This window comes from Syngnathus typhle, linkage group LG11 (assembly GCF_033458585.1).
Source record: "Syngnathus typhle isolate RoL2023-S1 ecotype Sweden linkage group LG11, RoL_Styp_1.0, whole genome shotgun sequence".
In the NCBI taxonomy this organism is placed as follows: domain Eukaryota; kingdom Metazoa; phylum Chordata; class Actinopteri; order Syngnathiformes; family Syngnathidae; genus Syngnathus; species Syngnathus typhle.
Genome location: NC_083748.1, coordinates 3,950,432 through 3,968,675, shown reverse-complemented (window position 1 = coordinate 3,968,675; position 18,244 = coordinate 3,950,432). Strand labels below are relative to the sequence as shown.

At 44.9% G+C, this 18,244-nt stretch overlaps 3 protein-coding genes across 4 annotated transcripts; all 3 read left to right on the top strand.

The window, feature by feature from the left end:
- Positions 1–459: 459 nt before the first annotated feature.
- On the top strand, positions 460–8,496 carry ipo9 (importin 9). The gene is made up of 24 exons (XM_061291576.1): positions 460–730; positions 2,077–2,138; positions 2,236–2,322; positions 2,400–2,601; positions 2,720–2,808; positions 2,897–2,983; positions 3,070–3,189; positions 3,288–3,378; positions 3,769–3,849; positions 3,918–4,069; positions 4,134–4,232; positions 4,311–4,417; positions 4,545–4,684; positions 4,775–4,937; positions 5,040–5,266; positions 5,369–5,517; positions 5,801–5,929; positions 6,003–6,278; positions 6,401–6,567; positions 6,782–6,915; positions 6,997–7,116; positions 7,196–7,306; positions 7,386–7,462; positions 7,829–8,496. The coding sequence occupies exons 1-24, from the start codon at positions 580–582 to the stop codon at positions 7,937–7,939; spliced, it is 3,132 nt and encodes a 1,043-aa protein (XP_061147560.1). The 5' UTR covers positions 460–579; the 3' UTR covers positions 7,940–8,496.
- A 461-nt stretch (positions 8,497–8,957) lies between these two features.
- shisa4 (shisa family member 4) lies at positions 8,958–13,369 on the top strand. Its single transcript, XM_061291574.1, has 5 exons — positions 8,958–9,237; positions 9,957–10,134; positions 10,323–10,459; positions 10,543–10,734; positions 10,824–13,369. The coding sequence occupies exons 1-5, from the start codon at positions 9,141–9,143 to the stop codon at positions 10,862–10,864; spliced, it is 645 nt and encodes a 214-aa protein (XP_061147558.1). The 5' UTR covers positions 8,958–9,140; the 3' UTR covers positions 10,865–13,369.
- lmod1b (leiomodin 1b (smooth muscle)) lies at positions 11,075–18,209 on the top strand. Of its 2 annotated transcripts, none has more exons than XM_061291560.1 (6): positions 11,075–11,215; positions 13,936–14,039; positions 14,163–14,403; positions 15,643–16,928; positions 17,004–17,307; positions 17,471–18,209. In XM_061291560.1, the coding sequence occupies exons 2-6, from the start codon at positions 13,987–13,989 to the stop codon at positions 17,495–17,497; spliced, it is 1,911 nt and encodes a 636-aa protein (XP_061147544.1). In that variant the 5' UTR covers positions 11,075–11,215; positions 13,936–13,986; the 3' UTR covers positions 17,498–18,209. The 2 variants fall into 2 exon arrangements, with proteins under 2 accessions (XP_061147544.1, XP_061147543.1); XM_061291559.1 differs by lacking the exon at positions 11,075–11,215 and adding an exon at positions 13,491–13,611.
- The last annotated feature ends 35 nt before the right edge of the window (positions 18,210–18,244 follow it).

Sequence of the window (18,244 nt, the reverse complement as noted above, 5' to 3'; positions counted from 1 at the left end):
GACATTCACATTCACTGCAAACTCGAGCTGGAGTCTGTCACACAAGACGGGATGAACCTAAAACATGCTTGTGTCGACTCTATCCCAACAAATATAGTTAGTAGGTTACACCAAGGATGAGTTACTATAGTCAGCTGCAGGTCACATGACAGTTTCTCATAATTACAGCCAATATTCTCATGTGGAACACTTTTAAGCTTTAAGTATGAAAAATAGTTAGTGCTGTGGTAACTGAGCCTGAAAACTGCCCTGGAAAAAACAAGAACGGTGCTCACTGATTTGTAAAATGCAGTTTTTGCTCGTATAGTTCCAGTTCACCAACACTTCTGGCTGCTAGGTGGCAGTATTGCGCTCTTAAACCTAATAGTCCACCGTCCAAACAGTAGTAGAAGAAAAAAAAGTCCCCACCTCCGGCTTTTCCATGCATTGGCGCGCTTAGCGTTTCGTGGCTGAGGTTCGCTGCTCCTCGGACAGCTGCTGGTGGACCGACTCGCTCCATTAGTGGGAGTATTACTTGTAGTAGTTGAAGTAGCGGCCATAGAGAGGAGAATCACAAAAACAAAACTACTCGTCGCCAGCATGAGTGCTGTTCGGTCGGGTTCGGTGGCCGGCCCGGTCCAGCAGGGGCTAAAAGAGGCTCTCATGGAGACCCTGACGGCCATCCTGTCTCCGGTTCAAGAAGTGCGCGCCGCCGCCGAGGAACAGATTAAAGTGTTGGAAGTGACGGAGGGTAAGTGGCGGCCGATCGGAAGAGATACTACCGGACGGGCCCCTGCTGTTGTCGTTGGGTTAACGGCGTTGGGAGTGGGGAGGAGGGGACAGACACCACGCGCCATGCGGACAAGCTGTTTGCCTATTCGGCTAACTCATTAGCCGAGACTAGTCCAGTCTCCGTTGGCTAACACGGTACCTACAAGTTAACCACGCTAACTCTGCTTGTAGCTCTGATGGAAGCAACATTCTCTATTAGCTCATTGGCTTATATAGCAACAGGTCCTGAGATGTCAAAGAAAAGTGTGAAGTGAATTGGAGAAACAAGATCTTAAGCAGTTTAACGGAGCATTCCTTGGCATGGTTGCCATGGAAACCACTCACTCTGACAAGTTTTCCTGCAAAAGGTTCTCTCTATTGGGTGTGGACCCATGTCTCTTCCAATAGACCTTTTTCAGCATGACGTCACGGACACACACACTTCCGGGTGGCAGATGCTCAAACAATCTTATCTGTCACTACTAGTGAACAAACCCTTACGTCTCATTTGACCAAGGTAGAGGTGCTTCTCTACCGCTCTGGTTTGAATATGATCCGTCAGTCAACAAAATGTTACATGAAGTAAAGGGAAAGTGAATACCCGCTGTAATGGAGATTACAACAGGTGATTCAGTAATAGATGCGGCGAAAGCTCAGATGTAATTGATGTGATTACTGATGGAGTAGCTTATTAAATCAGATAAGGGTTATATTCACAAGGTGTATCCTCCTCGCACACGGGTTCTGCTCGATTCATTTCGATTGTCTCACCTCTGCTACGACTGCTCTGTTACGGCCGAGCCAAAACAGCAGCCTCAACAAAACAATTGTCACTTGAAAAGAGCGGTTACAGTAACGGGGGCTCACAGCATTTTGCATGTGTCCATTGTCTGCGATTTTCATGTTAGTTGGTACAGCATTTGAAGTGGACCCTCTCAGCGGGCCCCCCACTTGTCAGCAGGAACATTGTCCACCCCAGCCTCATGTCATTTTGGGATGAAAGCCGCTGTTATGATCTTGGACTCTCATAATAATAACCATCAAGCTGTAATTTGCCACTTTAATAAAATATATGTATGTTGCAATTACTCTTTTTTTTTTTTTAATTATTTTTTAAGTTTTTACCAAGCAGATGCTTTTGTGGATACGCTTATTACTAAACACTGCGAGTGTTAGGTGACAATATCATCGACGAACAAACCCATACCTGTTCCTGCATATTTTTTCGAAATGTTTTTGGGCATCTCATTTTTTATAGACGCGTGACTATTTGGAATATTTGTCAAATATTGTGTGGTTTGTATTCTTTTTATTTCCCTCCTTTAGAGTTTGGCGTCCACCTGGCAGAACTCACAGTCGACCCTCAAGGAGCGCTCGCCATCCGCCAAGTGAGTTGGCGTGAAGATGGACACGCTTCAAATGAATCTACAGTTTTTCAGCTGCATTTTAGCTCCTGACCACGCAACCTTGTCACCTTGTTCTCAGTTAGCGTCCGTCATCCTGAAGCAGTATGTTGAAACTCACTGGTGCTCCCACTCGGAGAAGTTCCGCCCCCCCGAAACCACCGACCAGGTACCAACTAGATCCCGTATCTGTGCCAGTACAAGTCAATAGCCCATTCATAAATCTTTCTCCCCTTGCCTCTGTAGGCCAAAGCAGCCATCAGGAGTTTGCTGCCAAGTGGTTTGCGTGAATCCATCAGCAAGGTGCGCTCCAGCGTGGCGTACGCCGTGTCCGGCATCGCTCACTGGGACTGGCCTGAGGCCTGGCCGCAGCTCTTTACCCTACTCATGGAAATGTTGGTCAGCGGCGACGTCAGTGCCGTGCACGGGGCCATGAGGGTCCTAACAGGTACGCTCACAAGAATGATCACACAGCACTTACAGAGCGGTACTGTATATAATGTAAGAAAAAAAACACAACAATTTTGTCAGGTTACATTTATTTTTGTGTTGTTGTGCGTCTCCAGAATTCACTCGGGAAGTGACAGACACACAAATGCCGTTGGTGGCTCCCGTCATCTTACCTGAGATGTACAAGATCTTCACCATGGCTGAGGTAACCACGCATTTTGCCGTTCCACCACCACAAATCTAACTGGCTCCATGTGTGAATAAATTTGTCTTGATACCTCTTTCTGTGACAGGTGTACAGCATTCGTACCCGTTCCAGAGCCGTGGAGATCTTCACCACCTGTGCCAACCTCATTTGCGCTATTGAGGAGCTTGAAAAGGTGAGGGCATTTTCAGAATTGAAAATAATTTGCACTACTTGAAAATCAGCCAACTATCCCTCAATGTTTTGCCTGTGCGTTCTCAGGGTGCAGCCAAAGCCTTGATCTTTCCCGTCGTGCAGCAGTTCACAGAAGCATTTGTGCAAGCCCTGCAGATGCCAGACGGACCCTCATCAGACAGCGGCCTGAAGATGGAGGTCCTCAAGGTAAAATATAGTCATACACGGGGTGGTTGCAAATAGAGCCATGAACGTGTTTACGTGTTGTCAGTGATGCAAACCACGAGCTCGACATCTTCTCACAGGCAATAACGGCATTGGTTCAGAACTTCCCAAAGCCCATGGTGTCTTCCATGCAGCAGATTTTGCCCATCGTTTGGAATACACTCACTGAAAGTGCAGCTTTATATCCTTTTTGAGCAGATTTGTGGGAAAATAGTTTGCTCGGTAGATGGAAAAGCACAATAAATTGCTTACATTCAGTTCATTAATTATCAGACCAAAAAAAAAAAAAACATTTGTGTATGCTGGGGTTTACGTCGCTCTTTCGTCTCGCTCCCTCACTCTCCCTCTTTTACAGTTTTATCTGTTATTGAAACCTTGACTGTTTTGTTTTTTTTAACCACGGTAAACTGTCAAACTGGCCCATGCCTAGTCATGCCTACTATAGCAAAATAAAGATCCTCTTGTAGCAACAGTTGAGAACCATTGATGGAAAAAGAAATCCTGTCATTTTAATTGCAACGCTATAACAAACTAGATTTGAAGTTTCTTCATCTGCTAAAGATTCCCTAACTAACATGCCCACTTATGTCAGAACGGAAGTCAACTACACAGAGGAAGTGGACAATCCTATTGACTCAGACGGTGAGACTGACCACAAAGCGCAATATCCTCCAGAACATCTTCTCATGGGCTGTTGCTGACTATTGCAGGTGAAGTGTTAGGCTTTGAGAATCTGGTCTTCAGCATCTTTGATTTTGTGCACACGCTGATGGAGAAGAACAAGTTTAAGAGCACGGTGAAGAAGGCGCTGCCCGAGCTCATCTATTACATCATTCTCTACATGCAAATGACGGAGGACCAGGTGAGACGTGATGTGTGGAGCCACGTCCTTGTCACTCGGTACTGATTGCTTTGCCTTCACCCAGATCAAAGTGTGGTCATCCAACCCTCACCAGTTTGTGGAGGATGAGGACGACGACACCCTGTCCTACACTGTTAGGATCTCTGCTCAGGACCTGCTGCTGGTGGGATGAAACGGCACTCTTCATAAATAATGGGAACCCGTGTGTTTCCCGCTGGTTGAATTTAAACCTTGCCCGCAGGCTGTTGCTGCCGAGTTCCAGAATGAGAGCGCTGCGGCGTTGGCAGCGGCAGCCACCAGACACCTTCAGGAGGCGGAGCAAGCCAAAAACAGCGGCAATCAGCATTGGTATGTTGCTCTTATGTGTGGGATGATGTTTTTAATAGGCGTGGATGTAAAGTTTTGTTTATGTAGGATCCTGATAGTGAAAAGTTGACTTTTTATAATTTCTGGGTGTTCTTGTTTGCCTATACAGGTGGAAGATCCACGAGGCTTGCATGCTAGCACTCGGCTCGGTCAAAAGCATCATCACAGAGAACGTGAAAAACGGCCGCATCCAATTTGACATGCATGGCTTTTTGGCCGGTGTCGTCTTGGCTGACCTCAACTTGGCAGGTGAGTCTGACTCACTTTGACCATCTTTTTTTTTTTTTGGGCTTGACGAAAACATCATCCCGTTCTCTTTCCTGTTTTCCTCTCAACCAGCGGTGTCGCCATTCCTTCTCGGTCGTGCTTTGTGGGCGGCCAGTCGCTTCACCGCTGCCATGTCTCCTGAGCTCATCCAGCAGTTCCTGCAGGCCACCGTGAGCGGTCTCCATGAAAGCCAGCCCCCATCAGTGCGCGTATCTTCAGTCAGGGCCATCTGGGGGTGAGTGCTGTCAGTGGTTTATACACACAATCACACTCTGATATTCAGAGCCACATCAAAATTGGGCCACTTAATGAATAAAATGTATTACCTCTCCTCCAGGTATTGCGACCAGCTGAAGCTATCCGAGAACACGCATATCCTGCAGCCTTACCTTCCCAGCATCCTGGAAGGGCTGGTCCAGCTAGCAACGCAGTTCAACTCCGAGGTACTGGCGCTGGTCATGGAGACGCTGTGCATTGTGTGCACCTTTGACCCGGCCTTCACCACCAGCGCAGAGAACAAAATCTGCCCCCTCACCATCGCCGTATTCCTCAAGTACAGCAATGGTGAGCCTCTTCACACATGGTACCTCACATGGTTAAAGACATTAAGTGGAAAACAGAATGACTGCTACACGTGTCCACAGTATTTCATTTTGCTGTTCTCAGACCCGGTGGTGGCATCCCTGGCTCAAGGCATCTTCAAGGAACTGTCTCAGATCGAAGGCTGTCAGGGACCCATGCAGCTACGCCTCATCCCCACGTTGGTCAGCATCATGCAGGCCCCTGCCGACAAAATCCCGACTGGACTCTGTGCTGTACGTTTGCAAGACGTGCAATGATACTAATATTTTGAAGTGTTCTTTTGATTGAAACTTTAGGCAAGTCAAATGTATTTATATGGCACATTTTTCACCAAATGTGCTCTGTCACACAATCAAAAGCACAACACCTAAAATCATTTACAAACAAAACAGCTGAAAACATTCTAATCCAAAGCAAAGTGAACAAAAGTTGCTGCTCAAAATCTCACTCATGGAAAAAAAAAATTTCTGTATGTTTCAAACGCTTCTTTGACTTATATTGTGTTGTACGTTACAGACGGCTATTGACACCTTGACCACGGTCGTGCGCAACACAAAACCGCCTCTTTCCGAGATGCTGGTGTGCCAGGCATTCCCCGTAATGGCACAGTGCACTTTACGCACCGACGACAACACTGTCATGCAGGTAAACAAAGCAAGATTTCCAGCTGCCAATTTATTGGGCCTGTGCGAGCAAAATGGCTTCTTTGTTTCTGCAGAACGGAGGCGAGTGTTTGCGGGCGTACGTCTCGGTCGCCTTGGAGCAAATAGCGCAGTGGCGTGACGACCAGGGCAACAGCGGCGTGTGGTACGTCATGCAGGTGGTCAACCTGCTGCTGGACCCCAGGACTTCGGAGTTTACGGCCATATTCGTCGGAAGGCTGGTCTCCACGCTCATCTCCCGGGCCGGCACACAGCTCGGCGAGCAGCTGGACCAGATTCTGCGAGCCATCCTCAGCAAGATGCAGCAAGCGGAGACTCTGAGTGTCATGCAGGTAAGCGAAGGAACTTTTTTTTGAAGTGTAATGCAGAATCTTAAGCCCCCCCCCACCCCAAACGAAAAAGAATGGCATTGATGAACGTTTTCTCCTTGGTCTTTCTGTGGCTCTCTCTGCAGTCTCTTATTATGGTGTTTGCCCACCTGGTTCACTCCCAACTGGAGCCCCTATTGGACTTCCTCTGCAGCTTGCCCGGCCCCACGGGAAAACCCGCTCTGGAGTTTGTCATGACCGAGTGGATGAGCAGGCAGCACCTCTTCTATGGACAGTACGAGGGGAAAGTCAGGTCAGGACTACTTTCACGCTACACTGTGCAACCTTCAGAGACAGTTGGCTCAAAACCTGGCAGCTCAACTTCCAGTTTTGGAAAAATAAATCAAACCAAAACTTCAACTTCAAAGCAGAAGGATCAGCAAATCTAACTTTCTCTTTTTCTTCCGGAACAAGGACTGTGCCCGCCGCCAGCGATATTTATGTTGGTTATGTTGTGTTTTCTGCAGCACGGTGGCTCTTTGTAAACTTCTGCAGTACAGCCTCAACTCAGACGACAAACGTCTCCAGGACATCATGGTGAAGGGCGAAGAGATCTACAACCCCGCAGAAGGCATCCGCACTCGCTCCAAGACGGCTAAAAGTAAGACACCAAACAATGCATAAAGCTTGGCTTTGACGCGAGACTTGTTCTTGATGAATTGCTTTGAATGCTCCCTGGCAGACCCGGAGCGCTGGACCAACATTCCTTTGCTGGTGAAAATCTTTAAACTGATCATCAATGAGCTGTCGACCGTCGTGGAGGCTAACGCTAGCCGTGCCAACCCAGCTGACTGGACCCAAGGTAACCAGCGAGACTCAGGATTGTCGTCGCCGATGTTGGTTCAATCCAGCCTATGTCACCATTTTGTGTTTGGTCTTAGACTCCAACAGCATGTGTGAGGAGGAGGAGGATGAAGATGAGGAGGAGGAGGAGGATGAAGAAGGGCTGGCAGGGCAGCTGATATCAGACCTCATTTCCTCCAACAAATATGGTATACACAACACATACATTGTCCTGGGTATTATTTTCTTGATGACTGTGTCTTGTACATGCACCATTCTCTCTTTCAGATGATGACTATTATGACGATGAGGACGACGACGATCCCGATGCCTTAAATGATCCCTTAGATCAGATTGACCTGCAGGTACATCCAAATGCATTAAAGCTTGTGTTTGGTTCCACTTTTGATTGCTCATTTAAGACTGAAGTTTCTGCCTATCTCCAAAAGTCAGCTGGCCTGCAACGTTTATATGTTTTAAAAAAAAAGTTTGAGTCACAGTGACCTTTGTTTCAAAAATGAGGTTTTGACACAATCAAAATAAGAATGATGGTATAAACACCATGTTGGTTTACAGCTGTGATTATTGTACATTACGCTACTCAGACGGACAACAATCCACCAGTTAGTGTCCAGTATTTTGCAACCATGAACACTAGCATAGCAACTGTTACTATGACATACATAATGAAATTTTTGAATACTTAATACGCTTCCTGTTTTTCCGCCTAGGCATACCTGACCGACTTCCTGACCCAGTTTGCTCATCAGCCGTGCTACAGCATGTTCTCAGGCCACCTCAACAACAATGAGAGACAAACACTGCAGTCTATAGGTCTCTAGCCCCTGCTGATTTCTTCCCTGCTACCTTTCCTGCTTTCCTCTTCCCTGTCGTCTCATCATTGACGCTCACAGCGTCAATCGCTCTGGGAAAAAGAATGACGATCATGCTGACGGCAGAGTGAAAAGATGGAAGCTCACTTCCCCCCGACACCCTGGTTGTACACACTTGTAAAAAGGACTTTGTCTCTGACACGCAAGAGACTGAACGTGAGGCTCAAATGGGAGGTCAAAGCTTCCACGATGGGCCAGGTGAACTGTGACAGATGAACTGCTTGCCAAGTTCTGTGTATAATGCTTTCTGTTTTTATTTGTGAGAAATACACAGACTCACCTCCACCCAACAAAAGAGGAAACATATCTTCCTGTTCTTTATGATTGGAGGCCTTATTCTCCCAGGAAATAGTGACTGTTTCTTATCATGCAATGTAAAGCTCTTAGTGCACTCATGTCTCTGCATTACTGTGGCTTTTTTGTCACTGTTTCCATGGTGATTACCAGACTTTTTGTTTCCTTGTGGCCACACAAATGCGGGTATTAAAAAATATTTCTAAATAAAAGTCTGAAAGTTTTTTTCCAGGTTTATATTTCACTTTCAAAGGCTATAAATATGCATGTTTATTTTGACACTGTTGCGTAACAGTAAGCTGATGACAAACTGTTTTATTGGTTGTTTGATCTGGTTGGTAAACGTGGAACAAATATTGTAATTTTGGTCGTAAATCCCACTGTTTGAGAATGTAAATCTCTTAAATCCTCACTCAACATAATTATAAGTCCCACATCTAGATTCTAGACTGCCTTGCGCTCACTGCCCATTCACATTCGACAAACATTTGTATTTATTGACGTTTTACAGAAAAGCACCAATTAAAATGTCCACATTTTCAAAAAATAATAAAATACAGAAATTTTGATATCAGTGTTTTGTCACTATATTAAACCATCTCGCATTCTGGATTGAAAACCCCGTTGTATTATGAATATCGAGAATTCCGACATTTTCTGCGGAGCACTTGAACGCAGCGTCACCATCCGAGAAGGGTCGAATGACGTCACAGTCGGCTTGTGTGTCATTTTCGACGGATAAACCACCACGAGTCGAGCCGACGCGTGTTGTCTTTCCTTCCCAGCTCAGGTCATATGTGACAACCGTGAAGTCAAGTCGTTTTTGTACCGCCTCGCTCCAGAAGAAGGGACGACAATGGGGTTTAACGCGGGAACAAGCTCATCAGTGGCGACGTCGACTACAGCGACCGTGTTATTAGCGATACTAGCCGTCGTCTTCTTCTCTTCTCCGGGTAAGATTTTGAAGATAATCCCTTGTCGTTTAGGCCACGCCGCGGCCAATGATTGATAACAAAAGTTAGCCGTTCCGTTATTTCGGGTGTACATTTGCGCGTAGACAGTCTGTTATCTGAGTTGCGTGTGTGTATCTGCATATATCCATGCGTGCAAACATTATTTTTCAAAGCAATTATCGCGTTTTTGGGCTTTGAAACAGTGTTTGGTTAAGTAACATAAAATTACAGAATTCAACATCCGGGTACTTACAGCATCACTGACGCAAATAAACGGTCGCCATATTGAGATTGGTACAAGCTGATCAAATTGCAAGTTCATCCGGCGTTTTTGTATTCTGTGTACTAATGATGTAGGGTAGCACATAATCTCTTCATAAGCATGTCGTTACATATTTGTGTCCATTTCAAAATGCATTTAGTCATGAATCAGCAATTTTTTTCTGTTTACCTTATTCCTACGCCCCATGATCATTTGAGTGAAATGTGGAAGGAACTAGGTACAGCAAAACCAGCGTTTTGTTTCTATAGAAACTGTTGCTGTGACTACACTTTCTCTGACAGTTACAGACAATGTGGGGACGCCAGTTCTTGCTGCTTTTAAAAGAAAACATTTCAATCTCAACATCCTGTTCTTAGTTTGCCATAGAGCAGTTTTGCGCCATCATAATCAACCGAATACCTCTCCTATAACATTGCATTTGCATCTTTGTCTGTAGTGGGAGCCAATGAAGACTGCCTGTGGTACGTGGACAAGAATGGCACGTGGCACAACGGCTTCGACTGCCCTCTCATTACTTTCTGCTGCGGAAACTGTCAGCGGCGCTACTGTTGCCTCGACGCCTTCAAGATGATCACAGAACGTGAACAGAAGCGCTGCATGCTTTTCCAGTTCAGGTCAGCGCGGCATTTTGTTGAATGAACTGCCAAAGTTGAAGTGCGATCCTTCGTCTCCTTTTGTAAACATAAACATCGGATATTACGCACATGTACTTTTTAACGCAAGTGACAACCATATGGTAGCTACTACAAATATGCAGGGTGCTTATTGTGTTGTTCCACGTGTGTTGTTTGGCTCTTTTCAGTCCAACGACATTAGCTGGCATCGCCTCGTCCATCCTGCTCTTCGTGGTCATCATCGCCACCATGGTGTGCTGCTTCATGTGTTCCTGCTGTTATCTCTACCAGAGAAGGCAACAGCGGGGCAGGACTCCTTATGAGCGTAAGATTTTCTATTTTAAACGAATCCACCTAAAAGCAGTAGACTTCCCTCATGCCACAATGCGAACATCTTTGGCCCCCCAGCCCAGCACATCCCGATGGCCAGCTACCCCGTTGAGCCTCTCTACGACGCCTACGGGAAACCACTCGGGCCGTCTGATTATCCGCATGCGGGCTATCCCATGGCGCCTCAGTACCCAGGCATGCCTCCACAGTACCCCATGATGCAGCCCGGACAATATCTCCCTCCCAATATGGATCCTGCTTACAGCCAAGGTAATCATTGACGCCTCGTAGTATAGCACCTCACATAACTTCAAATGGATGCTTCTGACCTGATTGTAACTGTTTTCTTTCTTTTTCAGCCCCTCCACCGTACTCTCCTCCACAATATCCTGGTCACTGATCAGCTAAAAACACTGGCAAACTCGCACTTGCACACACTCATTCATGAAATGTGGTCAGTAGCAGCAATGGGAGAGAAAAGACTGTTTTAAAAGAGTGACAGGCAGCAACATTTCGCACACACCTCAACAAACAAATACTTCAGTGTGTTCATCCAGCATAAAAATCATATTTATATAATAGTTTATTTAAAATCTAACAACATTCTTTTCACTTGTGTTCTCCCCCATTTGGCAAGTGTGCGAGGATGTTAGCACAGTGTGCTCAGCCATTTAAAAGATTCGTTCTTTGGCGAAAGCCACCGTAAATGCCAATGGAAAGGATTAATTCTACAACACTATTGGGTTCAGAGGTATGTACATTTTGTCATCCCATCATATTTTATTTTTCTCAAATACACTTGCTTCAAGTAGTCTTAATATGGCATGAGGTAACACACTGTGACTGATCCACAAGTATGATTGTTTGTTTTTTTTCCTATTGGTTTTTACTATGAGCAAAACTTGCAATTTCCGTGCAAGCGGTGCATGTTTGATTCTAGAATAATGGCTATGTGTATTTAGTACAAAGCAAAGTTTTAAGTGCCATGCTAAAAAAAGAACAAGTAGGAAAATATATATATTTTTTATGAGAATTAAGTTAATATTACCAGATACAGGTTGTACATGAGCAAGACAACTGTTGGGGGAAGTTGTCATTTTAAGTGAAGAAAGCCAATGAGGGATGAAGTCACAAACGTTCTGAGGTTTATTTATTTATTTTTGTTGTAAAATTGTGGTCCTCAAAATAATCTCAAATAAGGTGCATTATGAGAATTCCGTTAATATGAAAAGGAAAATCTGTTAAAGTTACTGGGGGGAAAAATGTACTTTTGTACTATGAGGAAGATTGTCATTGAACTGGAAATAGTAATATTATATATATAATATTCTATATATGTATATTGAATAGTTAATTCTATTACGGGTTTTACAATGACCAGAAACATGGTCATTCACTTGAAGGAAATATGCATTGGAATAGTACAAGGTCATTTTCGAAACGTCATATAAACAATATTGGAATGTTATGAGAGAAGTCACAATTTCCCTTGGTATCATTTTAGGTGACGAAAAGTGTTTTCAACACAAATTGTACAATTACACCAAAAGGTCAGTTCAACAAAAAGTAGAAATATTACCGTGAACAAAATGTTAGGTTGTAATATTTACAAGGGTACCACAAGAAAGTTTTTAATTTTACAAGGAACGACATAGAAGTTCCAGACAAGTTTTAATTTTATATGTCCACACATGATGCAAAAAGTTCACGTGTAGACTACTAGATTTAGTTCAAAACTATTCCAGAAAATTTTACGACTAATTTCAGTTTGGAGTTGTAGTTTTTTTTTCCCCTCAAAAAACTTTTAAGTTGTCATTTGTAGTGAACGATAATATCAGAAGTTGTGATGTCACAAGAATATCACAAGAACAAGTCTTAACATTTACGAGGAAAAACAAGAATAAATTCAGGGTTTTCCCTCTGTGGAATAAAAAGTACTGGTTTTTCAAAACCAAAGTAACAAAATGTGAAGTTGTGACCTTTAAACTGCTGTAGTGTTTTCTTTCCAGTGTGGCGCTGCTATGACGATACATACGGAATACCTAATAAATTTTGAGTTCTTTCGCTAAGCTAGCATTCCTATTAGCTGCATTTTGTACCAACGTCGGTCGGCATGTTCTCCACTTTGTTGCTTTTCTCCTTTTCCAAAACGAAGTAGAACTACATTTCCGTTGATGTGTTAGCGTGATGTCCATGTTGAATATTTCTTGTTCAAATTATTAGTTCTGGTGAAACATCAGGTCAAGGGGAGTTGTTGGTCTGTAATGCTGCTTTGAATTTTTGAACTGGATACCCAACATCCCGCCTCACTCTCGCCATGAAACTAAAGCTGGATTTACGCTGCAAGGCTCAAAGTGACAAGTATTGCAATAGGGGGAAAAAATAGGAAGTGATATTTTCAGACTGGAAGTTTTGTAATCCCATTCCTCATCTGCCTTTTGGTCTTTTAACAAGACTATTTTTCAAAATAATATCCTGTTATTACTCTTAGCTTTCCAATATAATAAAAGTGACGTGTACTTGGCTATTGGATCAATTATCTAAAAAGTTTGACCCCGCCGCCCCCCCTTCGTTTGTTAGACAAACTGCTTTTTCCTCTCCTATTGATGTCTCCACTCATGCGATTGAGCTTTGTTTGTATTTAAGCCGGTGAGAGAAAACCGTGTTGTGTCGGAAGTTGATGAGCCATCGTAAAGCACACTGGAAATGTTTGAACGCTTTCCTCTTTGGAATTCCTCTGTGTTTTTTGTTGGGGTTTTTTCCCTTCTTCCTCTTGATCCCGTGTGTCTAATTAAACTAACTATGAGTTTGAAAACAACTAAAATGTAATGTTTTGTAATTGTAATGTATAATATGAGTGAAGAGATTTTATTTCTAATGACATAAAATTTAACTTTGGAATGTATGTTTTCCGTGTCTTGTTTTATTCGGATTATAAAGAACCTGTGAATTGTGTTTATTAGCACCTCTAAGTGGTCAGACTTTGACCATTGTCCGCTTTTTACTCGAATGAACATAAATATTGATTCTGACCATTACGTATTGTACGTTTTAAAATATATTTGCATTTATGAAGTGTTATTCCCCACTCTTAGGAGAAAATGTGTCAATGAGACCAAGCACTGTTCAAATGAAGCAAAAAATATGGTATGAACAATTTGCCTCTTTAAATTCCATTTTTTAAAAAACATTTTTTATTGGTCTTATTTAAGAGGCTCGTAAATATATCAGTTCATTTCAAAGGCACAAGACAATTTGAGATATAAATGTTGTGAGATACGAGCTGGTCGTGCAACAAATTAAACTTGTGTTTATAGCTGTTGCTCATTCCCAAATGTTATTGATCACCCCTCCAAAAAAAAAAAGGAAACCACTTATGAACAAAGATAGCAGTGGTGTAATAACTGTAATTGTGTGTACACTCTCATCTGGCACCTCAATAAACTGCTGCCCTTCCCATTCCCTTTAAAGGAGCGTGCCGTACTCTAAACATGGACATGCACTTTCCCAGGATTCCAAGGAATGTCCCAGCCTCTCAGCAGCTTTCTGTCACTGGCCGCCCTCTCTGCAAGCATGTGAGTCAGACCGAGATCCACGCCACGCTCTTTCTGGGACCTATGGAAATATTTTGCCACAAAGTTGCTTGATATCTTGACCCAGATTTTTATTTTTATTTTAAATTTCAAACGCAATCTAAGTATGTCCAGACGGAAGGTGAGAGGCCTGACCCGGATGGGGCGACAGGTGAGCGAGGACCCGGACCTGGACACCTTGCTGTCAACGCTCTCCCCGGAAGAGATGAAGGAGCTGGAGAAGGACATGATGAAGGTGCCCGACATTAACCCGGATGACGGCGAGGTGACCCTTCAAGCCGAGCCCGCCACAGGCAAGAACAACCACCAGGACGCCAAAAGTTGCCGCAACGAGTACACGCTCCAGGTAAAGTCTTGCATGGGAAATGTGGCAGTACGGTGTGTTAGTGGTTGCCCTGTCTGCCTCACATCTCAGGTCATGGGTTTGAGTCTCAGCTCCAGTCTTTGAAAACCTGACGATAGCTGACTTCCAGTTGAAGTCATACCCCACTTCTCTTTCTCTCTCTAGCTAATCTACAAAGTTTTGTTTCTATGTGCCCTGTGTCTGGAGGTGGATTCTACTTCTCTGGTTAAAAGTCAGGCGGCATCAGTGGTTAGTTGTCAATATGTGACCTGTAGTTTTGGCTTGCAGCCAAAGCAGGGTGGATCCCACTTCACTTGCCAAAAGTCATCTGGGAGATGCTCCAGCTACCTCATGACCCTAACAGACCATATAGAAAATGGGACGATGAATGTAACATTGAGATCTAATGAGCTTGTTTGTGAGAGCGGATTGAAGCAAGAGGCCAGCTGGATCCATCAGCTCTTCATTGGGGCTGCCAAAAATATTGTTTATCCCACCGAGGCCTGATTACATTTGACATTCAACTCCTCGCAAGCAAGAATCTCCTTTTGAGAGATGATATTTCTTTAAATGTCATTTTGTTTGATTTGATTCGAAGCAATCCGCTGTCAAGGAGTTTTTATGTACTCAGTTGGGCGTACGGCTCCTTAATCCCGGGCCCTGGTGGAATTCCTCGGTTGATCGCTCCTACTCTCACTGCCTTTTAAGGATGCGTCCTCTAGCCTGGCTCGACACAGGGATCGCAAATTAAACACTTGGCAAACCTGAGCCATAAAAAAAAAAAAAAAAAAAAGAGAAGAAGATGGCCGCTATAAACACACATGCTGTGTTACAGACGGATGGCGAGCCGAATGGTCGTAAACGGACGCGGAGGTTTAGTTCGCTCCAAGTGAGGTATATAAATACAGATCGTCGGGACAGACATTTAAGCATCTTTTCACTTCTGCAATCAAATACCTAATTATCGTAGACCTAATTCAAGATCTAATTATTGGATTATCCTCAGGAGAATGCAAGTTGAAAATTGCAAAGACTGCAATTTTGGGACAATCGATCAAAATCTCACCACGAAGAATATTTGGTTCTTCAAATGAAAAATAATATCCTGATTTTAATAAATTTTTTGTGACACCCCAAGTTAAAAAGCTAAACATGAATACTTGTCTACAGTAGGCTAGGCGTTACATTTTGCTATTTGGTTCAGCTGTGGATGCTAACACTGATATTTGTCTCCTCTCACAGGCTGAACCCAAGAAGGAAAGCCGGAAGCCGGATTACCAGAGGAAGACAAGCCAGGAGGGCAACGATGCCACCGGAGTTCAACGACGAAGAGAGAACGAGGTCAAACCCGGTGATGACAAAGCTCCAGAATCATCGAAAGAGGAGCAAAGTCAGCTCTCCGGGGACCTGAAGGACAGTCGCAAGGAGAAATCGACATGTGAAGACAGCAGGATGACAGACAGAAGAGAGAGCCGAGAGAGCAAAACAAGGGACGTGATCTCCAAGCTGCAGGAGAAGAAGAAAGAAGAGACCCGTAGGGACGACTGCAGGAGGAGGGAAGACACCAAGACCAAGGACATCATCTCCAGGCTACGGGAGAAAAGCGAGAAGGAAAGCGGCAGAGAGCGGGTGCGGCGATCCGACAGCTTCAGGACGCAGGGCCTGGTTTCCAAAATGCTGGAGAAGCAAAACAAATCCCAGGAGAACCCGACTCCCGAGGAGAAGAAGCACCAGGATGAGGAGAAGGACAAGAAGGCGGCTTGTCGAGTGCAACGACAAGTATCTGAGAAGGAGGAGGGAACGAGAAAAGGCAAAGAACTTCTCAACCACAGTGACTCTTTGGAGAAGAAAGCAGAAGAGGAGAAAGTGGACAACCAGGAAAAAGTCGCTAATTGCGTAGCCCCGACCGCCAAAACGAAGGAGGAAGACGCCGCCGACGAAGACACTAGCATGTTCGACGAGCTCCTGGAGCAGGTCCGGAGTGACGACCCGTCCTTGGTGGAGCTGAACGTCAACAACTCGGAGGTGATCAAGACCAAGACGCTCATCGAGCTGGCTGAGGCGCTGCGCCGCAACACCCACGTCAGGAAGGTGGCGCTGGCCAACTGCCGCGCCGACGACCACGTGGCGTACGCCGTCGCCGACACGCTACGCCACAATGCCACCGTCACCAGCATCAATCTGGACTCCAACCATCTCACCGGCAAGGGCATCCTGGCCCTCATCCAGGCGCTGCGCTACAACGCCACCCTCACCGAGCTGCGCTTCCAGAACCAGCGGCACATCTGCGGAGGCAAGACGGAGATGGAGATGATCAAGGTGCTGAAGGAGAACACCACCCTGCTTAAACTGGGCTACCACTTTGAGCTGGCGGGCCCCAGGATGACCACCACCAATATCCTGAGTCGGAACATGGACCGCCAGCGTCAGAGGCGCTTGCAAGAGCAGAAGCAGGCCCAGGCCGGTAACGGAACCGACAAGAAGGATACTCTGGAGGTACCCAAGCTGGGTGCTGGAGGCTTCCCGAGGTGCGTAACGAAATATTAGGAAAACTGTCATGTTGCTGCAATGACTGAGTTTAAGAAATGATTTCTCTCTTGCAGGAATTCCACCACATTCAACTCTCCAAAGGCATCCCCCAAACCATCACCGATGCCCTCACCAATCCCTTCACCCAAGCTGACCCCCAAGAGGGGAGCCGGGGTTGCTCCGCCCCCACCGCCCCCACCACCTGTGGGAGGGCCCCCGCCTCCTCCCCCTCTCATGCTAGAAGTGGACTCTTTAAGGAACTCTTTGACGCCGGTATCGCGGAGGAGCGTGGACGGGAAGGGTCGTGCCGGGGGAAAGAACTCCAGGGACCAGCTGCTTGCCTCCATCAGGGGGAGCAACATCGAACAACTCAAGAAGGTGCGACCGCTATTAAGTCATGCAAATTAAGGTTGAAAAAGCATTTATTGAATTTTTTATGTGTGGGGTAGTTTGGGAATTTGTTTGTCTCTGTCAATTTCTGTATTTGAATAACAACAACGTGCCGAGGCCATTCATCGATTTTTTGTTCCTCACCCGACAGGTGCCCATTCCCAAGTGGCTGCAGTGAGTTTTCCCATCTGGAACTTAAGAATACGGTTGAACGGACATCTCGCCGCAAGGTGACAAACCCTCCCTCGGGCGGAGGGTCCATCTTGCGAGTATGACAGTCTTGACTACAAGGCCGCCGTATAATACTGGACCAAAACGACCCTTGTGGAGAACAGGGCCCACGACGGTGTCTGCAAGTCGTCCATTTTGCCGTCATATCGCTCTTTGCTGGTTGTTTGTTATTTGCACTAATGAAGGACTTAAAACAACATAGAAACAACAAAGAATGTTTAGCATTTACAATTGATGGCCTGATGGTTTTCAAGGAAAGAAAAAATACACCGCAGAAAAAGAACATCTTGGATTATGCGTCTCATGTCAATAAATCTCAGGCAAAGTTGATTTGGAAAAGTGCCACTATGGAGTTTTAGTTTGGCAATCATTACATGGCAGTGATTAGAAAGTACAAATTTAGAAGTGTTGTACAGAATGGTTCTAGCTAACGTGACTGACAATCGTATGTAACGTTAATGCAATACGGCTACAATATGTGTTTTTAAGGATGATATCGTAAATTGATAACTTTTGAGTGAATGCCTTTTCTTCAAGGATTGCGTGGCACTTCCTCTTTGTGTAATTTTTTTTCATTTTGCAATGACACGCGCCTTTCTTACAAAGCCTGTACATCTTCAATAAAATGCTTATAATAAAGTTTCTGTTGACTCACAAAAGCAATTCATTATAAAATATGAACATGTTTCAGAAT

Excerpts from the sequence above, each read along its gene's own strand:
- ipo9 (XM_061291576.1), top strand. The coding sequence starts at position 580 with ATGAGTGCTGTTCGGTCGGGTTCGGTGGCCGGCCCGGTCCAGCAGGGG. Across the intron at positions 6,916-6,996 it reads TCGCTCCAAGACGGCTAAAA|ACCCGGAGCGCTGGACCAAC; the intron begins GTAAGACACCAA and ends GCTCCCTGGCAG. Across the intron at positions 7,463-7,828 it reads TAGATCAGATTGACCTGCAG|GCATACCTGACCGACTTCCT; the intron begins GTACATCCAAAT and ends TTTTCCGCCTAG.
- shisa4 (XM_061291574.1), top strand. The coding sequence starts at position 9,141 with ATGGGGTTTAACGCGGGAACAAGCTCATCAGTGGCGACGTCGACTACA. Across the intron at positions 9,238-9,956 it reads CGTCTTCTTCTCTTCTCCGG|TGGGAGCCAATGAAGACTGC; the intron begins GTAAGATTTTGA and ends CTTTGTCTGTAG. Across the intron at positions 10,460-10,542 it reads GGGCAGGACTCCTTATGAGC|CCCAGCACATCCCGATGGCC; the intron begins GTAAGATTTTCT and ends TTGGCCCCCCAG.
- lmod1b (XM_061291560.1), top strand. The coding sequence starts at position 13,987 with ATGTCCCAGCCTCTCAGCAGCTTTCTGTCACTGGCCGCCCTCTCTGCA. Across the intron at positions 14,040-14,162 it reads GCCGCCCTCTCTGCAAGCAT|TATGTCCAGACGGAAGGTGA; the intron begins GTGAGTCAGACC and ends ACGCAATCTAAG. Across the intron at positions 16,929-17,003 it reads GGTGCTGGAGGCTTCCCGAG|GAATTCCACCACATTCAACT; the intron begins GTGCGTAACGAA and ends TCTCTCTTGCAG.